Here is a 20,817-nt window from a genome sequence, read left to right as displayed (position 1 = left end):
AGAGAGAGATGGGGGGGGGGGGGGGGGTAGAGAGCGGGGAAAGAGACTGAGAGGGGGAGGGGGAGAGAGAGAGGGGGGGGGGCAGAGGGGAGACAGAGGGAGAGGGGGGGGGGGGAGAGGGAGGGGGGGGAGACAGGAGGAGGGGGAGAGAGGAGGAGGGGAGAGGAGGAGGGGTGAGGAAGGGGAGGAGGAGGGGGAGAGGGGAGAGAGAGGGGGAGAGGGTGAGAGGAGGAGGAGGAGGGGTGGAGAGAGGGGGGGAAGATGAGAAGGGGAGAGCAGGAGGGGAGAGGCAGGCGGCCCCGGGCGCGACGCTTGAGCGTCCGTTGACCAAAGCTCTCGGGAGCTCTTGGGTCACTAACAGCGCGAGCAGACGGCAGGCAGGCAGATCCATTGTGATGTCATCAGCGAAAAACCGGATTTTTGATTTCAAAGTCTGATCGGATTTGTGAAGATTTTCATTAATAACGCAAGAAATAATGCATGAAGTTTTCAGATAACACGATTTCAAGAGTTCAAGACATATTTATTATCACATGCACCAATTGGTACAGTGAGATTTGAATTACCATACAGTCATATGAATAAAAAGAACACAATACATGATAGAATTTAACATGAACATCTTCACACAGCAGAATCAACGTTTCCCACTGTGAGGGAAGGCAATAGAGTTCAGTCCTCTTCCTCTTTTTTCAACCATGGTCGGGGCCTTCAGGCCCTCTCGCCAGGATAATCGGAGCTCCAGTGTCGGAACGGAGAACACTCTGCGGCTTGGAGTTTCCGAAATGAGCCGCTTCCTACCGGAGACCGCGGCTTCCAAAGTCCACAGGCCGAGCTGGGCGGAGCTCCAACACTTGCGATCCTCGGCTGAAGATCCCAGGATTCTGTGATGTTAAACTCAGTGCCTCCAGTGGCTGGAGGTTCCGCAGACCACAGCTCCACAATGTTAAACAGCAGTCCCAACACTCCGGAGCTCCGGTGATCCCCAGTAAGGCATTGTCCCACTCCGCGATGGAATCAAGTGCTGCGTCGCTGCTGAAGCTTTGGCCAGTCTCTGGCAGGAAAGGCCGCTCCAATGGAAGGGGCGTGCGAAGATGCGGCTCGGAGAATAGACGCATCCTCAACCAGGTATTGACTGAGAAAATGGTTTCCCCTTCCCCTCCCCCACCTCCCACATAAAAAAGACTAAAAGACCTCCAGAAACATACTTTGAGACAGACTAATAATAACAAAAAGGTTGCAAGGATGGACAGCTGCTGGCGAGGCTTCCGCACGCGGCACCACCCGATGACAAAGGAATTTTGGACTCCAGGGGTTAAATCTCTTCCCGAATATGTAAAAGTTTTACCGTTAGCACGTCATTTTTTTGAGAAGATGTGACAACACACCAACAAATAAATACACATACACACACACACACACATCCATGATCAGAGTTTTATAGTTTTTCAGGATATGGATGTTCACATTCACAAACTTCTCTACGTGGAAAAGTTTTCAGGCTTTGTGCAAACTGCAGACTTAACTATTAAGTGGCTGTCCCAGTTGGGTGACCTAATCCGTGAGTTTTGGCGAGTTTGCCCTCAACTCATGGTTCCACGAGGTCTTCGTAACTCTCCTTCATGCTCGAGAGTGATCTCTGCGTACTCGAGGCCTCAGCTAGGTCGCGGCGTTTTTTTCAATATGTTAAAAAATGCCCGCGAGTAAAAAAAGGTTGCCTTGGAAAAAAAAAATCAATACTTTCGTTACTCGTAGGTTTAGTCGTAGTAGGTCGGCATGTTAGTCGTAGGTAATCGAGGGTAGTCGAAGGTAGTCGTAGATAGTCTTCATCATAGTCGAAGGGAGGTCAAAGCAGATCGAAGGAGGTCGCCTTCACTCTCCACTATTCGGTGTACAATTTTCCCGAAGTTAGTCGTAGCTAATATAAAGGTATAACAATTATAGTTGAAGGAAACGAAGCCATCTCGGCCCTACATAGTCGAACGTGCCGAACATGTCATTTTTTTTCCCCTTCTTCCAAACTGCCTGTCACTCATGGGACACCCTTTAACCCTCCATTCCAAGTAGTCTCATCCATTATGCACTATTCCAATTTATTTTTAAATGATACCAATGAACCTGCCTCCACCACTTCCACTGGAAGCTCATTCCACACCGCTACCACTCTCTGTTTGGTTTTAAAGAAGTTCCCCCTCATATTACCCCTAAACTTCTGTCCCTTAATTCTGAAGTCATATCCTCTTGTTTGAATCTTCCCTATTCTCAAAGGGAAAAGCTTGTCCACATCAACTCTGTCTATCCCTCTCATCATTTTAAAGACCTCTATCAGGTCCCCCCTTAACCTTCTGCGCTCCAGAGAATAAAGACCTAACTTATTCAACCTAAGTTGAAGCTAGTTAAAGGTAGTCTTCTACATAGTCGAAGGAGGTCTTCAACATGTCATTTATTTAAAACTCTTCTAAACTTGCCAATTAGGTCACCCAAGTGGGACAGGCCCTTTAAAAGGCATTACAAGGCAAGTAGTAGCTTAATTGTGTGAACGATTCAATGCACATTCCAAATCATTTCAAAGATTTTGGGGATTCTTATTTTATTCCAATTCTAATGGAGGTAACTATCAAGAGAATATCCTTGCTACTGTCCCTTGTTTGGTGGGTGCATAGGATCATATGTTTCAAACGAAAAGTGATACCCCAGGCAAAAAATTATCTTTAAGTTATTCTGAAAAGGATCTCTTGATAGATGCTATGTCAAATCTCTTGATTTGACTGATAGCATGTAGAACAAGTTATTCATGCCATCCTGGTACACGTGACAATAATAAACAAAACTAAAATCAAGAGAGCATGGTTAGTTGGTACAAATAGCTTGCTGATAACAGGAACAGAAACACATGGCGAAGGAAGAACTGCACGGTTTGAAATCCTCCAAAAGTGATTAGCGTAACAAGACCATTTCAACACTCGGAAGGAGTAAGACAGCATAAATAATATTGCAAGTGCATATGTTAAACAAGGGAAGAAAATGTTAAGGACTAATACACATTGATAGAGGAAAACTGCAAAATATAGAACCTAAAAAATAGAACTATTCTGAACCTCTCTGTTTAAAACAATGAAAACAGATTTGCATTACTTTGCAAGGATTCTACTTATGGCTCTACTCTGATAAAGTGACCGTGAAAGTGACACAGCACTAACCACAACAATTGTGCGGAAGGATGCCATTTATGTGCCCTAAATTATCAACAAAAACACTCAAATCACCAATCCTCCGTCTTTCCAGAATCTACAGAGGTAGGAGCTGATGAACCTGTAAATTTCACACTGAGGGCCGAGGTTAACATGAAGGATGCCACTACTCTTTCAGCTTAGCTCAAACAAAAGAAATATCTTGTTTGAACGCGTGACCACAATGAATTTCTCCTAAGGTGCTCTATATTCTGACAAAGGTTTTTTGCTTTGAAACATCATCTGTTTCACTTTGCACAGGTGCAGCCTGACCAGCTAAGTATTTCCAGCATTTTCTGATTTTATTTAACAGCTGGGAGACTCGCTTGGATTTCCTCCTAAGACTAAATTGTCCTACCCTATTAGCTCTTCAAATTCAGTAGTTGGGTTAATATGAAGACACCGTAGTTCATTCAGCTCACTCTGAACAGACATTACATTAGTTCATTCAGCTCACTCTGAACAGACAGTCTATCCTTCCCAAGATTATAAGACAATGGATTTCTCACAATGGTTGTGAAACTATGACAGAAGGCCAGACCATGAAACGTATTCAAAGAGGAAGAGGAAGAAAGCAGGGAAGAGGGAATTGAATGTGGATGATCAGCCATGATCCTAATAAATGTCAAAACAGGCTCCAAGAGCTGAATGACCTGCTTCTTCTCCATTTCTAGCCAACAATAGAAGCAGCTTGTGCAAAATTAACAATGGCCCTCGGACTACAACATAGAGAATTATTGATAACATTATACAGATACAATGTGTGCAATGAAAAGGAAAGGCCAATAAACATTATCAAATCTTACTGACAATTTATAATATTATAGCTCACCACAGCAGTAAATCAATAAATGACCATCGAGGAGCATTATTTCCTGTCGTTTAAAATAGATATTAAATTGTAAATGGTATCTTACAGTAAGACAATTATAAGTGTCACACTGAATAAAGATTTCTGATGTAACCATACGTGTAACCATAAACTATTTATGATGGTTAACATCTTCCTCACAAAACTGAAAAACGCATCTCGTAGTTAACGCTCGTGAAGTCAAATACAATTTCTAAAAGTGAACAATTCCCAAATCATTTAAACTGTTTCTAAAAAATTTAGTTGGGGCTTGGGAGAGGTTATTATAGACACATGTCGGCACCTATTCAGTGGCATCACTGTTATCTTCAAGATGGAATATGGCAATAGTTAATTATTGGCAAATACTGAGATGGTGTTTTGCATGCAATCCAGGTAAATCATACCAAACACGAGTACAACAGGTAGTGCAAAAGAGAAAACAAGCAGATTGCATAATATCATGTTACAACTACATCGATGATGAAGACACAGAAAAGTGCAAAGGCTAGAGATCGGGACTAAGCCCTTGGCAAGAGAGATCTGTTCAAGAGTCCTCTCAGTGTGAGAAAGATGCTGTTGTATCTTCTGACTGTCAGAAGAAGAGAGAAAGGAGAATGTGAGTGTGAGTGGTCCTTGATTTTGTTGGGTGCATTCCCAAGCCAGTAGATAAGAGTTGATAGTGGGGGGAGGCTGGATTGTCAAGAGTCAAGGGTGTTTTATTGTCATATTATCCAGATAGAACAATGAAATTCTTATTCACTGCAGTGCAACAGAATATGCAAACATATTCCGATATGACAAACGAGAGAAAAGAAAAGCTCAGTGTGTATATATACACACACACAAAAACCAAAACAGTGCAGTGCAATAATAATAATAATAATCTAATGTAGTTCAGAGCCTATATGAGGTTGTAGTGTTTAATAGCCTGATGGGAAGAAGCTGTTCCCGAACCTGGATGTTACAGTTTTTAGGTTCCTGTACCTTCTTCCCAATGGCAGTGGTGAAATGAGCGTGAGGCCAGGATATTATGGGTCTCTGATGATGTTGGCTGCCTTTTTGAGGCAGCGACTCCGATAAATCCCTTCGATGTTGGGGAGGTCAGAGCCAGTGATGGACTGGGCCGTGTTCACAACTTTTTGCAGTCTTTTCCGCTCCCGGACGTTCAAGTTGCTGAACCAGACAATGATACAACCTGTCAAAAAGCTCTCTACTGTGCACCTGTAGAAGTTCAAGAAAATCATCTTTGACATACCAAATCTCCGTAATCTTCTCAGGAAGTAGAGGCGCTGATGAGCTTTTCTTAAAATTGCATCAGTGTGCTGGGTCTAGGAAAGATCTTCGGAGAAAATGCATGCCCAGGAATTTGACGTTTTTGACTATCAACCATCTTCCCATTGATATAAGCAGGATTGTGCGTCCTCATCCTTCAGGGGCTGTCCCACTGCAGCGACCTAATCCGCGAGTTCAGAAGAGTTTGCCCTTTACTCATACTCGCAGCATGGCCGACACGAGCTCCTAGGAGTTCTTTTTAACGCTCCTTCATGCTCAAGAGTAGTCCCCGCGTACTCGAGGCCTCAGCCAGGTCGCGGCGTCTTTTTCAACATGCTAAAAAATGCCCGCGAGTAAAAAAAGGTCATCATGGAAAATATCAATATTTTTTTTACTCGTAGGTTTAGTCGAGGTAAGTCGTAGTAGGTCGGCATGTTATTCGTAGGTAATCGAGGGTAGTCAAAGGTAATCGAAGGTAGTCATGGATAGTCTTCAACATAGTCGAAGGGAGGTCGAAGGAGATCAAAGGAGGTCGTCTTCACTCTCCACTATTCGGTCCAATTTTCCCGAAGTTAGTCAAAGTCTAGTCTTCAACATAGTCGAAGGTGGTCTTCCACATAGTCGAAGGTGGTCTTCAACATGACACTTTTTCAAACTCTCCTAAATCCTTTTACTCGCCAATTAGGTCGCCGCTGTGGGACAGCCCCTTTCCTCTTCCAAAGTCCACAATCAGTTCTTTGGTTTTGCTGATATTGAGAGCCAGGTTGTTATGTTGGTCAATCGGTCAATCTCACTTCTATTCGCTGACTCATCACCATCTGTAATTCGTCCCACAACAGCGGTGTCGTTGGCGAACTTGACGATGGAGTTTGCACTATGTCCAGCTACACAGTCATGAGTATAGTGTAAGTTGACTCTGTATTCCTGTAAGTTTATCTGTTCTTATAAAAGCAATCCTCTGCTCCCTCACCTGAAGCCTAATTTAATTTTGTACATGCTGAATCCTCATAATTTGATAGTTTAAATATATTGTTCTACATTTCCTGACGACAAAGAAGCGATTTCACCACAGAGCCTATGCTATCTCATAGAACTATGCCATTCCAGACATATTTCCCCTGGAACCCATTCTGTTCGTATTCCAATTCGTCATTCGTATTGAACATTTAAATGTCAAATGCACTGGTATGAAACTATAAAATTCTTACTTGCTGCAGTTATATAGGCACATTAAACCCAAAAATAAATGAATACACAATGACAAATAATGGAATATATTGTCAGTAATACTAGGTAACCAGACCAAAATAGTGCAAACCAAAGCACTTAACGCAACGTTCATAGAAGATCATTGCAGTTGTAGGGTTGTGATTTGGATTGTGCAGTAAGGCTCAAGCGGCCTGAAAGGTAATGGGAATAAGCTGTTCTTTAACCTGCAGGTCGTGGTTCTCCAGCTCTTGTATCTTCTTCCCAATAGTAGCAGTAATATGAGAGCGTGACCAGAGTGGCGTGGTCTTTGATGGATTAACTGCCATTTGAAATCAATGCTTCCTGTGTATCCCTTCGATGATGGGGAGGTCAGTATTGTGCAATGTCCGCCACTTTCTACATCCTCCTTCGTTCTTCAGCATTCATGTTATTGACCCAGGCTGTGTTACAGTCAGGATGCTCTCTACTGTAAATGTTTGAGTATTCGGCAACACCAATGTTGCCCAGATCAACCACTCATCTGCACTCCAGAGGTAACATACAGAGGGTAATTGTCAACTTGCATATGTATGGGATGTGGAATGAAATTGGAGCTCCTGGAAGATCCATGTGGTCAAAGTGAGAACATATATGAGCTCCACATAGATAAGAGTTGAGAATCAAACTGGTGACGTGAGGTGGTAGCTCGACTATTTGCACCACTATGCCCACAAAAAGTTATAATTCAAACTTTTATTATTCAAACCTACCTCAAATATTGAAGATACATTTAATACAGTTCCATTATAAAATCAAAATGTGTTGAATACAGAGAAACAGCTCTTTAATTGTACATATAAACATTATAGAACAGCAAATAAAACTATCATTCAGATTGTGCATACTGATTCTGGAAAGAAAATCCAAAGGCAAACTTAATTGATTTTGTGCATCTCTAAACATGCAATCTTTAACTTTGAACAGATATTATCACATTTTAATGACATTTACCTTTCACTTTACTCAGATCTAGAAACACATTTTTTACTGAATAGTCTGAAAATTAAATAAATTTAAATAAATTAAAAACAAAGATGAATATATAAATATGAAAATTTTCAAGATGTAATCTTCCTCATTACATCAAGAAAATTAGCTGTCATTGCAATCACATCAACCTGCATTGTAATTTCTCAATTTAAGCAGATTTAGGGTTACAGTAAGCACACAATATGTAAATAGCTTGTTCTAAGCTTCCCCCCAGTCCAACATAAAACATCCCCACAGAGCAGAATCAAAATGTTTCCCACTGTGAGGGAAGGCACAAAGTCAGTCATCTTCCTCTAATATTCCTGATGTTCACCCATGGTCGGGGCCTCCGGAGCCCTCCGCAGTCGCTACGGGCAGCCCACCGCTCAGGATCGCTCGCCGAGATGTTGGAACTCCGACGTCGGAACGGGAGGCCAACCTCAGCGGCTTGGACCTCCAAATCAGCCACTTCCCACCGGATTCCGCATCCCCAGGCCGCGCCAGGCGGAGATTCATGCTGGTTGCCCTCGGCAAAGGGCCCCAGGACTCCACGATGTTGCTCAGCGTCGCCCGTGCTGGGAGCTCCGCGTACCACAGCTCTGCGATGTTGACGCTGTAGGCCCAACTCTCCGGAGCTTCAAACGGCGATCCAAGTAGTGAATCCGCGGTGAATCCAGCGCCTCGCCGCCGCTGCCGAAGCTCTGGTCCGGTCCCCAGTCTCCAGTAGGAAGGGCCACTCCGATCCAGTGGTAGGTCGCGAGGAGCGGGGCCAGGACGTGACTTGGAAAATAGTTGCATCTCTGCCAGGAACGAACTGGGAAGCAGTTTCCCCCTTATCCTCCCCCACATAGAAAACTACAGACTGTAGGCAGAGGCGCCTTCAATGCGGCGTCCCTAGTGAGGTTTCTCGATCCCAATTTGGGCCATGTGAGGATGCCCTCAGATTTCATATTTTGTATTAGCTGGCAGGGTCAGGGCAACCAGAGTGGATTTGGTTGCCAGAATGTCCTTGCCCCCTGATCTCCTGGCCAGTGTCCTCTTCCTCTACCTTCGGGGTCCCAAGTGTCCCTGTAACCCGTCGGGATCCACTGATTTCTTAAATCCCGTGGCCCTCTTCTTTGCCCCCTTCCTTCTCGGTATTCCCTCACAGGGCACCATCGGCTCCAATGTCCTAATTCCCCACAGTTGTAGCACTGATCAGGAATAACAGCTCTATACCCTCTCCAACCAAACCGAGGAAAAGTCGGCTCTCGGAATGGCATGTCTATCCAAGCTTTAAGATCCTCATTCTCCATATCTTCCTTCGAAGTTATTTCCCATTTCTGGATTCTTAGTACGGGTCTCTGAGCTGCCGTCGAACCAGGTTGCATTGAAGTGTGGACGTCTGTGGCCCGGGGATCATTTACACCTACTGCGGTATCTAATACCAAAGATGGAGTAGGCAGCTTCCTACAAGGGAATTACCTATGGGGAATCCGTTCTATACCCACACCGTCGGGAATTTGCTCCGACCTAATAATACCATCAATGTCAGGATCAACCACTTCGTATCCTCCTGCTGTCTCACCCACAGAAAAGCTACTCGTTCTGTCCCTGTACCTCTGGAAGGATTCTTTCACTTTCCCACTTGATTTCCTAATTAATTTTGGTACCCACTTCGGCAGAACCTTCTTTCTAGCTCCTTGATCTCCCATACTATCTTGGTGGGGCAATCATAGGAGCAAGAAAGTCCTTCCCCGATTTTTCCTCTTTAGATTTGAATTTAGTGGGCGGAGTTGAAGATTCTGCTGACTCCTCCCAAGCGCCCTGCTCACAAGCTGCACATTGTGTCTCCGAACTGAGAACATGAGAGTGTTGTGAGGAATGCTGTGGCTCCATTCTGAAAAATTCTGCCACCCTGGCATATAGTGAGCTTCTCTCCCTTCGAGGTCCACAGATACTGTCCCTCTCAGATCCTGGTGAACTTCTACCGCTGCACCATCGAGAGCATCCTTACCAACTGCATCACAGTATGGTATGGCAACTGCGATGTCTCCGACCGGAAGGCATTGCAGAGGGTGGTGAAAATTGCCCAACGCATCACCGGTTCCACGCTCCCCTCCATTGAGTCTGTCCAAAGCAAGTGCTGTCTGCGGAGGGCGCTCAGCATCGCCAAGGACTGCTCTCACCCCAACCATGGACTGTTTACCCTCCTACCATGCGGGAGGCGCTACAGGTCTCTCCGTTGCCGAACCAGCAGGTCGAGGAACAGCTTCTTTCCGGCGGCTGTCACTCTACTCAACAACGTACTTCGGTGACTGCCAATCACCCCCCCCCCCCCCCCCCCCCCCCCCCCCGGACACTTATTATTATTTATTCAAATCGTTTGCTATGTCGCTCTTCAAGGGAGATGCTAAATGCATTTCGTTGTCTCTGTACTGTACACTGACAATGACAATTAAATTGAATCTGAATCTGAATCTGATGCTGCTGCACTCATACTAAATTTAATAAGTTTGATTTTAGTCGGCACCTCCCCTTTAAGATCCATCTCAGTCATTTCTCTTTTAGAAGCTGGTATTCTCTCCTGCTCCTGCACCTGCTGTTGACTTCCACTATCATCCTTCCCCTGTTCCTGAATGTGCCAAGAAGGACCAGCTCGCTCTTGTTCCCCTCTGATCCCCACCTTGAACACTGCCATTCTCAGAGTAGAAAGCAGAACAATTTATTTATTTATTTTTCTTTTAATGAAGAACATTCCCCATATTCCAATAAGCTTGTTCCCTTCTTCACTGTTTCCATATCGTCTGACAATTGTCTCTATGTAGGTTATTCCTACTACAGATTTTAGTCCATCCATCGGCCAAAGTTTGCTCCTCAAAACTCCATTTAATTCTCCAGATAATCCTCTTAATCTTTGTGCTTCATGCGTATGTTTCTCACAAATTATTCTTATCGGGCTTTCGGGTCTATTTGATAGGTCCTTCTCTGAGACATTCCCCATTTTTCTGCACAATAGGCACAATACAAAATAAAATTCCAGACACTCACACCTATGCAATACTCGCTCCTTCCTTTTAGACTGGAATCACTCCCGACATCGCACGGGGCTCCGAAAAACTGACACTGTCCAAACGTTCTGCGCGGAAGCGGCCTGCCGGCCCACAGCCGCATAAAGCCCTTACGCACCGCCTCGACGGGCGTGCGCAGCGTCTCGACGCCATACACGGCGACTTGACGCCGTACGCAGCGTCTTTACGCCGTACGTCACCCACGAACATCCCGCGGACTTCGCTCGAACTTCACGTCAACTCTTACGGAATCATTCGACCTCCGCGCGGCCCCCGCTTCCGGTTTGGTCACGCTCGCCGCATGCTGGTGGGACAGGCACTGTACGGGGATCACTCTACCTCCGCGTGCCCCCCGCTTCCGGTTTGGACGCGATTGCTGCATGCAGACGCATGCTCGTGGGTCAGGCCCTTAAATGTGGATAAATGTGAGGTTATCCATTTTGGTGGCAAAAACAGGAAAGCAGACTATTATCTAAATGGTGGCCGATTGGGAAAGGGGGAGATGCAGCGAGACCTGGGTGTCATGGTACACCAGTCATTGAAGGTAGGCATGCAGGTGCAGCAGGCAGTAAAGAAAGCGAATGGTATGTTAGCTTTCATTGCAAAAGGATTTGAGTATAGGAGCAGAGAGGTTCTACTGCAGTTGTACAGGGTCTTGGTGAGACCACACCTGGAGTATTGGGTACAGTTTTGGTCTCCAAATCTGAGGAAGGACATTATTGCCATAGAGGGAGTGCAGAGACGGTTCACCAGACTGATTACTGGGATGTCAGGACTGTCTTATGAAGAAAGACTGGATAGACTGGGTTTATACTCTCTAGAATTTAGAAGATTGAGAGGGGATCTTATAGAAACTTACAAAATTCTTAAGGGGTTGGACAGGCTAGATGCAGGAAGATTGTTCCCGATGTTAGGGAAGTCCAGGACAAGGGGTCACAGCTTAAGGATAAAGGGGAAATCCTTTAAAACCGAGATGAGAAGAACTTTTTTCACGCAGAGAGTGGTGAATCTCTGGAACTCTCTGCCACAGAGGGTAGTTGAGGCCAGTTCATTGGCTATATTTAAGAGGGAGTTAGATGTGGCCCTTGTGGCTAAGGGGATCAGGGGGTATGGAGAGAAGGCAGGTACGATATACTGAGTTGGATGATCAGCCATGATCATATTGAATGGCGGTGCAGGCTCGAAGGGCCGAATGGCCTACTCCTGCACCTAATTTCTATGTTTCTATGTTAAGACTGCAACTCTTAATCACAATCTCTCCCAAGCAGCAATCTCTCCCACTCAAACGACTTTATCTTCGCACAGACAAACAAATCCAAACGACGCCAGTAAGACAAGTATCCCCCCAATTACAAGTAACCCAAGACGCACCCGAATATAAACTACAAGCATCCACTTATTATGCCGATAAATCACACTCTAATAAATCCTCCTCGTGGCGTACTCGGTCAACGGAATGACTCCTCGCCCGACTCAGCGAGCGAAAGAATATGAACCCTGATCGAATCACCACAAATCGGATTCTAACAATACTACAATCCCGACTTAAACAAATACAAATATTTAATTCAAGCACACTTTTACTTCCATTATCTAACACCCAAAATTCCTTAAGCACTCAAACAGGCAATGCCACAAACTTAACACACTCTAAATCTTAACTTTCTTAATCTTAATACACTTTAAATCTTTTTACATACACAAAGTATTTATACAATTCGGATCCAATAACGATGCTAAAAAAGACGATGCTGGATTTCTACAATTTTACAATAATAATTTAACACGCTAGCGCACAGTTTACTAACACTCGATCTCAATGCCGCGTCACGCTGTTATCAATCAGTGAACCTCTCCCTCTGATACCGAAGATTTTCCCCTTCCTAGGGTACTCTTTGCTGAGGAGTACTGCTTCTTAAATGGACTACTTTTCCTCCTAAATGTTACCTTCCCCTGCTAAGACTGGACTTCTATAGGGGGACCTCTATATCCTCCTCCATAAGTTCTACAGAATTAGGGGTATCTTTCGCATCCGGGTACTTTTCACCAAGAAAAACCAGGTTCCCCTCTCTCAGTTATTCTTCGCTATTAGGTACTAATCAACAATCAATCAGAGGGTTATTATTCACTGTTGATCAGCCACTATTCGGAATCGATCTCAAACATGCACAAACTCCGAAGTTCTATCTACACAGAATTTGAATTCTCCCAAACGGGCAGAACTTCAATGTGAAATTCTGTATTTGGAAATTTGATTTTGCAAATCTAGAATCGTTCTCGGACCAACTAGTTTTGGTGCGTATCCCTCCACATATGCGGGCTCTCGAATTCAAATTGTCCAATGAAATCTCAAATGGACTAGAGTATTCCCAACCAATCTATACTCTAGCCACCGAGCCCAGTGCCTTTACGAGATTCCTCATCCGTCACTTCAGAGAGGGACTCAGATATCTTCACGCAGACACCCCTCACTGCTTGGCACCAGGTGTCAGCGCCTAGTGTCTTTGTGCTGGCAGTCGACGCCGAATTTAGGAACGTACCTTTCCAATCAGCGCTCCCGGCAAAGATAGATCAATACGTAGACCAGACTTGTGTTTCAATACCCCACCAATTGGATACCAAATCTGGACAATGGGCCACCACTCGCCCTCAAAGTTTGTCAAGCTCTCGTTAAGCAGCTGCATTCTGCCAACTACGGCCAAGTTTTGGGCCACTCCTCGCCTTATTTTATGGGTCCCTAACCCAAAGGAGTGCTATCCACCCCCCCCCCCCCGTGCTTACTAGACTCTGTTCTAACAATCTCGTTGGGACCCTTTCCCAAGCCCGCGAATGATCGATCCGCTCCGACTAGCGAAGCGCCGAAAATCAATGCGAAAAAACGCACAGTGGGCCCGATTTCTGCACTCGCAATCTTCTGTTTGGGGGTTAGTTGAGATCCTAGACGAACCCCGAATGTAAGTAACTCGTTCTAAGCTTCTCCCAGTCTAGTTTCAGTCAAAAATCACTGAGTCAAGCACTTGCACAACTAATCTTTATTTTGACAAAACACAATTACAGTTCCCACTACTATACCTAACCAACGTGGGTTCGATCCTCGTATCTGCCTGGCCAAGCCCTCTTAGCTTCGTTCAAGCAGAAACACTCCAGAATGTCACGCAGTCCTAAGCGTTTTCCCAGAAGATCGACACAGGACCTCGTGGGAGCAGCCTTTTATAGGTCCCTGAACCTTGAGGGGCCGAACCACATGGGGGTGGTCTCTTTACAGTCCAATAACAGATATCGATTAACCCAGTACATGATAGACATTTCCCCAACCCAATAATACAGTGGCTAATACAATGTATTCAAACGGAGCTTCTGAAAGTAAGCAAACATCGCAACATGTGCCTTGATATTCAAGAAACCCAGACAAGGCTCAATACTTAATCCGATCAACATCTAGCAAAGTAAAGCTTTGCAACATTATTTACAATGTGTATGTCTGGTTTGCATTCATCCAATCCATTCAATGCAATTTGCACCTAATTGTCAGGATCTGCAGATGTTCCATTCTCTTCCTGCAGCTCTTATCTAGGCTCTAGACAAACTGGCACCATTCTGCAGCTTGTCCCATTTCTGCAGAAGGCACATTTAAATTGACCAAATGGCCTAGCTGCCCAGAAGCCTTTACTCAATTTTAGTGTCCTGGCCTCTCCAATTTGACAAGAATTAACAAATATAGTCATATCAAAGTTACAATGAGATCTTCCTTAAATCCTAACTTGTCTATAAATTAAGATACTTAAAAAGTTCATGCATCTTAAATAATGTTCACCTTGTAAGCCATGAGCAGTGTGATTTCATGTAGCAACAGCTAACCACAATCACAACTGATTTTGTAAAACATCCAATATGAAATATAAAATTTCAGAAGGCTTTTTTTAAAGTTGCTAACAGATTACCTATTGAGGCATAACAATAATGGGTTTCTGTACTTTAACAAAAGACAAAAGATACAATAATGCTGGGAATGTTTTATCTCAAGAAGTCATACTGGAATATCATTCAACTTCCAAGGTTTTCAAAAATCTAATACCATTAGATATTGATTGTCTTTGCACAGAATGATATGAAATTAAATACTGGATACAATCAAGTTTTAAAATAAAAGTGTTAACCTGTCACAAAAAAAAATACAAATTACAGAGGATAAAGAATAATTCAGAACAGGAAATGCTGTCGTGGGAAGCCTAGTGTGTGGCCAAGAATGGAGCCAATAAACAATGATCGTCTTTGTGATATTGCTTTCTCTGCAGACACGTTTTCAGTCACTGCTAATCTGCTATAAATACAAACTCAAAATTGTTGGTGCTTTTACTGGAAATCGGACAGTAATTATTTAGCTGATGACAGTTCATTCATGCTTAACTCTGTAAAGTTACATTAGTCAACTGTTCTTGGTTTATATTTTTCCCCTCACTGCAAAAGTTTAATGAATAACAATCTCAAAAGAAACAACCTTGCATTGAACATTAACATCTGTGAGTTTTCCTAGCAACAGCAGCTTTTCCTTTACTTCAAATTGCTGAAGGCAATGTCAGTGGCAAAGAAAACACAGTTTTCGAAAATTAACAGCTGTAACTCGAGTCTCTAAATTTATTGTAATGGAATGCTAATTACTTAAAAACAAATATTTAGAATTACACATCATTGGATTTAAGCTTCCGGTTTCTTGAGCAAATTATCCATAAAGCTGCAAGATATTCCAACTCACCCGTGTGAAGGTCCCTTCAAAAGTATGAATATCCATTTGTGGCTTCTGAGCATGAACATGAGCACTGATTGTAAAAAGATCCTGTAAATTAAACAGGGCAGAAAGTCAAAAATGAAAAAGTGCTCCTTTTCAAACAGAGGAAAGGTAAAATCAAAGCTCTGATGTGTTTAGTCTTAAAATACATTTTCAGAAACTATAATTTTTTTTAATTAAATGTGCAAAAACGTGTTCCATTCAAGGCCAAAAATATTATTCACGGAGAACAGTGTGCCTTTGTATCACAATTGCAGTGATTTCAAATTAGCATGGAATAATACAGTGCATTAAATCACTTTACAAAGCAGAGATAAAGGAACACATTAGAAAGTGGTGAACTTCTTTCAACAGAAAACGTTTGTGTAAAAATTTGTTGTATCAGCAAAGAGGTTTTGGTCACGTTTAATCAGAAAGATTCTGTTCATGCTGAAGATCAAATATTTGTGTTCACTACTAATTATTCTAATAATAATAATAATAGTAACTTTATTTGTATAGCACTTTTCATACAATTGAATGCAACCCAAGTGCTTTTCACAAAAAAAAACAGGTCAAAGCAAAAATACAATTTAATAGAAGCTAGGACATAGACAGTTCATAACATAAAAAGCACATATTTGTATAAATATATAAAATTAAAGATTGAGAGTGTAAAAGAACAAAAAACAAAAACACTGAGGTCAAATATAGAGACCCATATACTATATGAGTACACAAGCTGCTGAAGGGTATGCTGAGATAAATACCAGAGAATAAAGGTATTTTTTACAATGTCATCAGAATAAGTAATCAGTTAAAAGCTTGATTGAAAAGATAAGTTTAAATGTTTAAAGAAAGATGAGAATTAACTGTAGAATTGTGTGTGGAACAATGTGTTGATTTTACCCCAAGGTTATTTAACATTAACTTAGTGCACAAATTCAATTATTTTGTCAGATAATAAAGGTCTAAAAGGTCTAAAACATTACATTTAAACAGTTTAACATTGGTCATTCATACATTATAACCAAGAGCTCGCACACATTATCATCCTCCAGTACAACCAAGTAGTTGGCACACGCATTTGGATTGCTGATATTTGCAAAATTCAAGTACCTGTTGTAAAACAGTCCACATAAACTATTCGCCATAAATTGCATTATTTTGTGAAAAATAAATCATTTGACTTATGAAAGGACAAAACCCATAATTGTTGACAACATCTCCTAGTTTCCATAATTTTTGACAACATCTCCTAGTTTCCATAATTTTTGACAACATCTCCTAGTTTCCATAATTTTTGACAACATCTCCTAGTTTCCAATGACTTGCTGCAGCACTCTCTACACCTCAGAGCAGTGGCTACCTCAGAACAATTCATTGAGGTTATTTTTAATATAAGCCTCAATAAATTGGTACCACATAACCCATATCAGAGTAAAAAGTTGTAAATGTAGGAAAGTGATCGGCAGATATAAAATAAGCAAACTACATGTAATGAGTACCGTGTCAAAATAGACAAATCAATGAGAATGCAAGTATAAATAGGAGAAAAAAACACAACGGTGGGTTACATATGAAAATATGGAAGAGATTTGGCTGAACGATGGGCATTCACTGAAAATATTCCATCAACATGAAGTCATTAGCAATACAATTAAACAAATAGAAGGACAAATTCCTCATGTATTTGAATATTATTCATAGAAAATTATGTTTTTTCGATCAGAGTTTCGATGGAATCTCATACCGATAAAGACACTGAGAAAGTTGAAAATAACAAAGAATACTTTTAGGTATCAAACTCGATGGCTAAATAAAAAAAATTATAGAGAACTTGTTTGGATTGGGGAAGATTCAAAGAAAAATAATCAACCCTTTAAACAAATAGAGAAATATGCAACTTGCAAATGAATGCATATGATTGGATTTAATCCACGAATCTTTAAATTAAAACGTACAGACTGAAAATGTTCAACTTCAAGTAAGATAAAAAAACTTGTTTCCTTCTTTGGTTCATGGGAACATAGAAAAAACTTCAATTATGATATATTAGTGTTATGTAATGAACAGGATTTGATAAAGGACCTCGAGGTTAATGCGCCATTAGGAAGTAGTGACCATAACATGGTCACGTTTAATCTACAATTGGAGAGGAGAAGAGTAGATCGGAACTGTCAGTGTTACAGTTGAATAAAGGGGACTATGGGGCCATGAGGGAGGAGCTGGCCAAAGTTGACTGAAAAGATACACTAGCAGGGATGACAGTGGAACAAAAATGGCAGGTGTTCCTAGGAATAATACAGAAGGTGCAGGATCAGTTCATTCCGAGGAGGAAGAAAGATTCCAAGGGGAGTAAGGGGCGACCGTGGCTGACAAGGGAAGTCAGGGACAGTATAAAAATAAATGAGAAGTACAACATAGCAAAGATGAGCGGGAAGCAAAAGGATTGGGTAATGTTTAAAGAGCAACAGAAGATAACTAAAAAGACAATACGGGGAGAAAAGATAAGGTACGAAGGTAAGCTAGCCAAGAATATAAAGCAGGATAGTAAAAGCTTCTTTATAGGTATGTGAAGAGAAAAAAAAATTAGTTAAGACCAAAGTTGGACCCTTGAAGGTGAATTTATTATGGGGAACAAGGAAATAGCAGATTAGTTGAACAGGTACTTTGGATCCGTCTTCACAAAGGAGGACACAAACAATCCTCCTGATATAGTAGTGGCCAGAGGATCTGGGATGACGGAGGAATTGAAGGAAATCCACATTAGGCAGGAAAAGTTGTTGGGTAGACTGATGGGACTGAAGGCTGATAAATCCCCAGGGCCTGATGATCTGCATCCTAAGGTACTTAAGGAAGTGGCTCTAGAAATCATGGATGCATTGGTGATAATTTTCCAATGTTCTATAGACTCAGGATCAGTTCCTGTGGATTGGAGGGTAGTTAATGTTATCCCACTTTTTAAGAAAGGCGGGAGAGAGAAAACAGTGAATTATAGACCAGTTAGCCTGACATCGGTGGTGGGGAAGATGCTGGAGACAATTAAAGATAAACTAGCCGCACATTCGGATAGCAGTAACAGGATCTGTCCGAGTTAGCATGGATTTACGAATGGGAAATCATGCTTGACTAATCTTCTGCAATTTTTTGAAGGTGTAAATAGGAAAATGGACAACGGAGAGCCAATGGACGTAGTGTACCTGGACTTTCAGAAAGCATTTGATAAGGTCCCACATAGGAGATTAGTCGGCAAAATTAGGGCACATGGTATTGGGGGTGGAGTGCTGACATTGATAGAGAAGTGGTTGGCAGACGAGAAACAGAGAGTGGGGATTAAAGGGTCCCTTTCAGAATGGCAGGCAGTGACTAATGGGGTACTGCAAGGCTCGGTGCTGGGACCTCAGCTATTTACAATATACATCAATGATTTGGATGGAGGGATTCAAAGTAACATTAGCAAATTTGCAGATGACACAGCTGGGTGGCAGCGTGAACTGTGAAGAGGCTGCAATGAGAATGTAGGGTGACTTGGACAGGTTGGGGGAGTGGGCGGATGCATGGCAGATGACGTTTAATGTGGAGAAATGTGAGGTTATCCACTTTGGTAGCAAAAACAGGAAGGCAGATTACTATCTAAATGGCGTCAAGTTGGGAGAAGGGGAAGTACAGCGAGATCTAGGATTCCTTGTTCATCAGTCTATGAAAGTAAGCATGCAGGTACAGCAGGCAGTGAAGAAAGTGAATGGCATGTTGGCCTTTATAACAAGTGTAGTCGAGTATAGGAGTAAAGAGGTCCCTCTGCAGTTGTACAGAGCCTTAGTATGACCACACCTGGAGTATTGTGTGCAGTTTTGTTCCCCTTATTTGAGGACATTCTTGCTACAGTGCATTGAGGAAGTGCAGCGTAGGTTTACAAGGTTAATTCCCGGGATGGCGGGACTGTGATATGCTGAGAGAATGAAGCTGCTGGGCTTGTACAATCTGGAGTTTAGAAGGATGAGAGGGCATCTCATTGAACCATATAAGATTGTTAAGGGTTTGAGCACGCTGGAGGCAGGAAACATGTTCCCAATGTTGGGGGAGGGTCACAACTCTCTGGGTAGCCTACCCCTTATTCTTAAACTGTTACCCCTGGTTCTGGACTCCCCCAACATGGGGAACATTTTTTCCTGCATCTAGCCTGTCCAATCCCTTGAGAATGTTACATGTTTCCATAATATCCCCTCCCATCCTTTTAAATTCCAGTGAATACAAGCCCAGTTGACCCATTCTTTCATCATATTCAGTCTAATGTGGTGAACCTACGCTGCACTCCCTCAATAGCAAGAATGTCCTTCCTCAAATTTGGAGACCAAAACTGCACACAATACTCCAAGTGTGGTCTCACCTGGGCCCTGTTCAACTGCAGTAGGACCTGTCTGCTGTACCTGCATGCTTACTTTCAGTGACTGATGTACAAGGACACTCAGGTCTTGTTGCACATCCCCTTTTCCTAATCTGACACCATTCATATAATAATCTGAATTCAGATTAAACCAGAATCTGCGGTTCGTTCCTACACATATTTTTGCCGCTCTCACCATTACACCATTGGGCAATGTCACCTCTCCTTCAACGTCAGCCTCGATTCAGTGATAGCACATGTTGATTCAGAGGTGAAATCACTGAGCCATGCTCTGCATTTCATTGCTATAATGCCCCTTCATTGGATTTTGTGGATCACTAAGTCATAAATCAATGACATCTCATTCAGTAACGCAAGTCATCTAAAGGGATAATCTTTGAAAAAACAATTGCTATCGTTCCCTAGCACAGTCGCAGCTTTTATTTGACTGGCCCCATCTACCTGTATCGGTAAAATAATAAGGAATACTAGCAATGTTAATGCAATACTATTGTCGATTCCCATGGAATTGAATATCTCAATTCTAGCGACACAATGCTTCAGCTATATATGGGGCCATACATATTACATTTAAGGAAGGATGTTGATAGGTTGATATATCAAGAGTCAAGAGTGTTTTATTGTCATATGTCCCAGATAGAACAATGAAATTCTTACTTGCTGCAGCACAACAGAATATATAAACATAGTACACTGTAAACAATATGATAAACAAGAGAAAAAAAAGTTAGAGTGCATAAATACACACATACTCACGAGTACACACTTGTGACTCTATTGGCTATATTTAAGAGGCAGTTAGATGTGGCCCTTGTGGCTAAAGGGATCAGGGGGTATGGAGAGAAGGCAGGTACAGGGTACCGAGTTGGATGATCAGCCATGATCATATTGAATGGTGGTGCAGGCTCGAAGGGCCGAATGGCCTACTCCTGCACCTATTTTCTGTTTCTATGTCTATGTTTCTACACACACATATACACACACACACAATTCAATAATAGTGCAATAATAATGTCTATAGT

At 42.5% G+C, this 20,817-nt stretch overlaps 1 protein-coding gene across 2 annotated transcripts in view; it reads right to left on the bottom strand.

The window, feature by feature from the left end:
* atp9b (ATPase phospholipid transporting 9B) overlaps window positions 1-20,817 on the bottom strand; it is a 334,567-nt gene that overhangs the window by 136,486 nt on the left and 177,264 nt on the right. For both annotated transcript variants that reach the window (XM_055634761.1, XM_055634763.1), the window contains exon 9: window positions 15,376-15,456. In XM_055634761.1, the coding sequence (XP_055490736.1) occupies window positions 15,376-15,456 (81 nt within the window). The remainder of the gene's footprint in view (window positions 1-15,375; window positions 15,457-20,817) is intronic.

The sequence above is a fragment of the Leucoraja erinacea genome, chromosome 4, assembly GCF_028641065.1.
Source record: "Leucoraja erinacea ecotype New England chromosome 4, Leri_hhj_1, whole genome shotgun sequence".
Lineage (NCBI taxonomy): Eukaryota > Metazoa > Chordata > Chondrichthyes > Rajiformes > Rajidae > Leucoraja > Leucoraja erinaceus.
This window is presented reverse-complemented; position numbering and strand designations above follow the sequence as displayed.